Source organism: Dryas octopetala, chromosome 9, assembly GCF_963921425.1.
Source record: "Dryas octopetala chromosome 9, drDryOcto1.1, whole genome shotgun sequence".
In the NCBI taxonomy this organism is placed as follows: Eukaryota; Viridiplantae; Streptophyta; class Magnoliopsida; order Rosales; family Rosaceae; genus Dryas; species Dryas octopetala.
The window spans coordinates 3,332,840-3,339,444 of record NC_141374.1 but is presented as its reverse complement, the minus strand read 5'-3'; the positions used below and the strand labels follow the sequence as shown (position 1 = coordinate 3,339,444).

The window sequence follows — 6,605 nt, the reverse complement described above, 5'->3', positions numbered from 1 at the left end:
ATATATTCTAAGTTCGAACCTCCCTTCCTCAAATGAAAAAAGAAAAAAGAAATATTCAATGTACAAAAGATATCAACAAAGATAATAAGTACAGAATATTCTACTAGCGTAACCTTAAGATCGAATGAAGAATACTTAATGAACAGATAAAAAATTAAGGAAAATAATGCAAATTTAACAGACGCTTCACTTTATCTTCCTTCTTCCATGAGCATCGATCCTAGCTAATTGAAGCCAAAATTAACCAAACTGAATAAATCCATTTCTGAATTATTTTGAACGTAATTTTCTAAAACATCGGACCCCAAAGCAAAGGGTTTAATTGATTCAAACATATTATTCGGTTTTGATTTCATTTTTTTTAATCCTTTAATTAGAGACAGAGTTTCATTAGTGTTTTAAAAAATCCCCATACGCCTAGCTTGTGATATACTATTTTGCTTGTGAATAAGCTCACCCTTTTGTTTCTTATATATTTTAATTTTTCTATAATAACTCATTTTATATTCTAATTACTGTCAAAATTAAGTTGCAGATGATTCAAATTTAGTCTAATATGATATTTATCTTCCTAATGTTCTAAGAGATTCCAAGTTCTAAACTCCCCATCTTAGGTATTTTTTTGAAAAAAAGAAAAACTTAGAGATTTTTGGTTTGTTTCTTCTCTATAACGACAAAGATCATAAAAGCCTCATCGAGCACATAATTAAAAGAGGAGACAACAACTTCTGTATATGCATCTAATTCTTGGTCATGTATATATTTCATGGTACATCTTAGTTTCATGTGGAGCAAAGGGCACAGGGGAAAGAGAAGAATTGGTATGTAGCAATGCAAGTTTGGTATATTTACTTTACAAGAATAAAGTAGTGGCCGGCAAGATACCTTAATGGAGGGGCAGCCCAGCAAGAAATATACAAATATAAAACGACACAAATGCTTTACAACAAGGAAAGGAAGATACCAAAACCTTCCCCACCAATAAGAACTAAGAACATCCTCAAGCTGTTACTTCCATATCGATCTTATTGCCAAGCCTAAGAATTCACCACCTCCAGCATAAAACTGGCAAAAGACCCAGAAACACTCTTGCCCTATTATGTTCAATTCATGTCACCCTTTTGGGACCAACCATTATTAGCCTTCAATGCAAACAAGATACCCCCATGGTCCAAAACAAAGAGGCACTAACCCCTTGGTTTGGTTTGGAGCCACAATCTGCACCATCTTAGCCATTGCTGTCATCATCGCAGGCATCGTCATTTTCGTGGGTTACATGGTCATCCGCCCGCGTGTGCCTTTCATCATTGTCACCTCGGCCCACCTGGACAAGTTCCAGAACGATGTGGCGGGCCTGCTCGAAACCCAAATCACCATCGTCGTAAGGGCCGAGAATGACAATAGCAAGGCACACGCGAGCTTCTCGGAAACGAGCTTCACGCTCGGGTTCGAGGGAGTAAGCATAGCTAGGTTGGTGGCCGACCCGTTCGATGTCAGGAAAAACAGTTCGGTTGATTTTAATTACGTCGTTCAATCGTCATCGATTCCGTTGAGTCCGGAGCAGATGGATCAAGTGGACTACTCGTTGAAGAGGGATAAAATTACTTTTGATTTGAAGGGGAATACAAGAGCACGGTGGAGAGTGGGACTGCTTGGCTCAGTTAAGTTCTGGGGTCACTTGAATTGTCAGCTTAGGTTTCATCCTTTGAATGGAACCTACATTAAAAAACCTTGTAGCTCCAGGTCCAAGTCATAGTACTTTCCCTTAATTCTTTTATCTTAAGATGTCTCAAGTTTTATGTACACAATTGAGTTCTCCTTCATAGATATGTGTACATAAATCTCTTCTTTCTTGTACTCCCCCATCATCAACTCCATCTTCTTCTTCTATTAAATAAATAGGCTTCATTTCAATTTTCATGTTTACTTGACTGAAAGACAAATAAAATAATTTTCTTTATATTTGTCTTTCACGCATCAAATACCAATATTTCCACAATTTCGACCAAACTATTTTTCAAGCTTTATTCCTAAACAATTTATTGAGTCATGAGATTTGTTTACATTATTTTTGTTGGTATTATGTAACAAAAGTAATAATGAAAATTGTGAATGTACAATTAAAATAAAAAATTCAATGGAAGATCGAGCACAAGCACAACTTTCATATATATGAAGTGGCGAAAAAAAAAAATAATAATAATATATATATATATATACTTTTGTATGAAGCTTTCAGTAATCAATCATTTCCCATTACAATCGTGCACATTAAGCATTAGATGAAGCCAGAGAGCCGTGTAGAAGCAACTAGAGAGACCCAAAAATCCATGTAAATGGACCATAAAGAAAGTACCTTTTTCTTTTTTATGCTTTTCTGACTGCATTTTCGTTCGTGGGTCCTTTGGACCTGCTTCGAGCTGGTGCCAGCTCCTTTTCAGTATGAGGCCAAGGTGCCTAAGTACCTAACCATCTTGACAACGACTCCAATACAAATTGATAGGCCTAGGTCGGTATCGGTAACCGAACTGCCAAATAGTTACTGCTCACCGACCGACAAGGGGTCGAAAGAGGAAAATCTTCACTGCCACCGCTTGTTGACAGTGTCGGAATATCAATTGACCGTATTACCGACACCAGCAGTCAGATCGGATCAGAATGGGCCCGATCGGATTGGAATGGGCCCGATCCGAACATGTTTTGGGCCAAAATATAGGTCTTTTATGGAGTTCTGGACTTCTGGATATGTTTTTTTTAGGCAAATTTATGGTTTCAAAACAACCATAAATACAATTATACACTACTTCTCTGTTTTGCAAGCATACAATTTGCAAATTGCAATTTCATTCATCAATCATAAATTCATCAGGATTCAATTGAATCAATTCAATTCAAATGTTCAATAGTTCATCTGTTCATCAGTCATCACACTTACATAATCATATCTGAATGTTCAATTGTTTAGTGTTCACAACTTACATTACATAAGTACCATAACCAAAGTACCAAAGTACCAAATGTCCAAAATTACAAGTTTAACAAATGAGCAGTTTAACAAACTTAAGAAAAAACATACCAAACTTAATTACTTAACAAATGAGCAATTTAATGGCAAATTCAAAGGCTGGAGGCAGTGAGCATTGTTAAATTTTAATGGCATAAACATAATAAACTGGCAGACTTGCAGTGAGCTGGAGGCAGTGAGCAGTGCGCAATGAGCATTGAGCACTTTAAATGTTTAATGGCTTAGAGAAGGGTCTTGATTTGTAGAAAGCTGTGAAGTAGTCATTACTACAAAAAATACATTAATCAAGCTAATTGTAAAAAAACACATTACACAAACAAACATAATAATTAACAAACTTGCAAACTAATAATCAAAACCAGAAATTCCAAAAGAAGCATACTTGATGAGATAATTTCTTCAAGCTCCTTGTAGAACTCAACTTCTTCATTTGTTGGTTCCTTGTAGAAGTTAAATTCCTCATCTCTAAGCAAATCTGAGGTGCACACTAATATTAGCCTTTGTTGTTTTAGGAGTCAAAGATGCTCTAAAGGGATCAACAATCCTCCTACCCAAGCTAAATGCATTTTCACTAGCTACTGTGGAACTAAAGATTGAGAAGAGATCCTTGACAACCTTTGACAGAGTTGGATACCAAGTCTGGTTGGCCTTCCACCAACCCAAGAGATCAAACCCTTGCCCTTTAAGTTTCTCAGAAGGGTCACTCAAATACTTGTCCACCTCATTGCTTATCGTAGTAGCCTCTTCTTCCATTCTTTTTCTTTACATTTTCAATTTCATCCTAGAAAGGCCAGTTTCTTGTGTGGTTGCATTTGCATCTGAGGTTATAGATGAGACAATGCTGCTATATGCCCTTTTGTATTCATTATACAAATTGAGTAAGCATTTTCATACCTCACCTACAATGAATGCTATCCTTTCACTATCTGCCCCAAGTTCCTCATTAACTGTTTTGATGAATTGAAGCTTGTATCTCGGGTTTAGCACATGTGCTACATATACAAGCTTATTGACAGTTTCAAAAGACTCCTAATACTTGTTAAACTTCTGCATCATTTAATCTACCATACTTTGCAACACATGATTACTAAAATCTATAGTTTTGTCCAAAATCTCTACTTGTAACTCACTTATTGTTACAAATAGCTCGGGGCTTGTGCATGTCTTGGTTGCACTAAGCACCAAAGTAGCTTCATAGAATTTTTCTAAGAACACCACAAAGACAGATGCCTTATCCCAATCATCATCACTTGGAGGCCCATCCCTCACCTTTCCATCCTTATCTTTCTCAACAAAATAGGTCATAAATAGCCTATACTCCTTTGCCATTCTAGAGAATACAGTTTTGTATTTGATGGCACTGTCCAACATCTTGTAGGTGGAATTTCACCTAGTGCTAACATCCATTGGGATAGTGGACATTGGCCCCTTGTTCATCAAGACTGCATATTCCCTAAACTTATCTAACCTTTGTGGAGAGGAGTGAATCCACTTCACACAATTCCTTATTCTTTCAATTGAACCAACCAACTCCTTCAACCCATCTTTCACTACTAAATTGAGGATGTGACAAGCACACCTCATGTGCAAGTACATGCCATCAAAGAGAAATGTACCTACATCCTTTAACCTCTTTCTCATATACTCAACCCCACATCATTTGCACTAGCATTGTCTATTGTGATGCTAAACACCTTGTTTATCCCCCAATCTCTCATCAAACAGTGCTCTAAAACCCTCCTTATGTCTTCACCCTTGTGTGAATTGATCTTAGTGAAGTTGATAATCCTTTTATGCTACATCCACTCACTGTCCATGAAATGGCCAGTCACCACCATGTAATTGATATTTTGGACAGATGTCCAAGTATCAGTGGTGATGCTTACCCTTTAAGCACCTATCACACTCATAATCTTTGCCTTCTCCACATTGTACAAGTCTAACACCCCTATAGCTACCTTCTTCCTATCTAGTATCTTAAACTTAGGATACAAGTCACTAATCATCTCCCTAAAGGATACTCCCTCACCCACCCTAAAAGGCTGATCTTCTCTTATAATCCACTTAATCATTTTCTTTTCATGTTTTTTCTGGTTAAAGACATGGAGCCCCCATGGTCTCCTGTGTAAGGGATGATTGCCCTTTCACATTACCCTTGTAACCTGGATTTTTTGTGCACCTCTTCTCTATGTGATTCCTAATCCCAGTAGTACCATTGTTTTTAGGATGGCTGGCATCTCATGTTTGCATGTATTGCAAACAGCATAGGGGTACATCACTCATTTGTCATTTTTTTAAAGACTTTTGTACAAAAGGACCATACATTACTCTGTTTGACCTTCTTAGACTTGGGTTCAATAGCTAGTTGTGGACCTTCTGGTTGTTCATTTTCCCCAGCCCCAGACTGTGTTTGAGTTGGAATTGTTTCAGATTTGGGTGGATTTTGTGTATGGGAACTTTGGGGGTGTTTGTTCACTTTGTTGTTCAGCTAGACTATTTGCATTAACAGAAGCATTAATGTTTGAAATAGAATGGCCAAACTCCATCCTAAATCCTAGGATACAAAACAAAGTAACAAACCATACATCATTATTAATTTATTCTAGGCAACAGGCAATACACAAACACAACTACACAGTCTACTAGTCTAGTAGTCTACACAAGCATACTGCATGCATGAGTCAATTTCTAAACTAGCAACACAAAATACATAAGCATGCATGAGTCAATTTCTAAACTAGCAACACGAAATACATAAGCATGCATGGCATGAGTTGATCTATTTCAAAACTAGCAACAAGAAATCATACACAAGCCTATTATTGTTGCTTTCTTAAAGCAAATTAATTAATACAAATACTTACCAAAGCTCTAAGTTTACTCGCAAGTGTACGAATTGCATGGTAGCAAAGGGTGCAAAGTACGAGGTCGATCCCACAAAAAATGGGTTTAGTATCAATAAACCAATTCAACTTGACATATTAGAAATACTACTGATAGAGGGGTTTGTAGAGATGAGACACACACACACACACAAAACACGGCATTGTTAAGAATTCAGAATCCACCACATATTATAAGATTACAACTATTATGGTAACATGCAATTTAAAGTGAACACATACAATAAAGTTTGCCAGTCGGGAGGCCTTGATTATCGGACACTCGCCTAACTATTGTTTTCCTTATTCATAGATTAAGAGCTTGATTATCGCAACATAACCTAGTTAACTCACATGTTCCTAGGAAGCTTGATTATCGTCTACCTAAGCTGTTAACCATGCAAGAGTCATGAAGATTATATGAAAATGACAAACACATAGAGCATGATAGTATCTTGATTATCGATCTAGATGACATCTATGAAACCTATTTATCAAATATAAGTTTTTAGGATACCTCCTTGTTACCTACTGAATTGATTAGCTTGATTATCACCTCTCAATTTCATAACAATTACTAGATGCAAACAACTCTAACGTAGCTAGTCAAAGAGTGCAAACAAATAGAATCAATTAAACTAGACAATAGGAATTTATCGCATGCAAACATCACATTAAATCACATGGCTTTATTTCAT

At 36.7% G+C, this 6,605-nt stretch overlaps 1 protein-coding gene across 1 annotated transcript; it reads left to right on the top strand.

Annotated features, from left to right (window-relative positions):
- Window positions 1-995: 995 nt before the first annotated feature.
- LOC147273192 (late embryogenesis abundant protein) lies at window positions 996-1,871 on the top strand. The gene has a single exon (XM_086228102.1). The coding sequence runs from the start codon at window positions 1,148-1,150 to the stop codon at window positions 1,754-1,756; it is 609 nt and encodes a 202-aa protein (XP_086084228.1). The 5' UTR covers window positions 996-1,147; the 3' UTR covers window positions 1,757-1,871.
- Window positions 1,872-6,605: the final 4,734 nt, after the last annotated feature.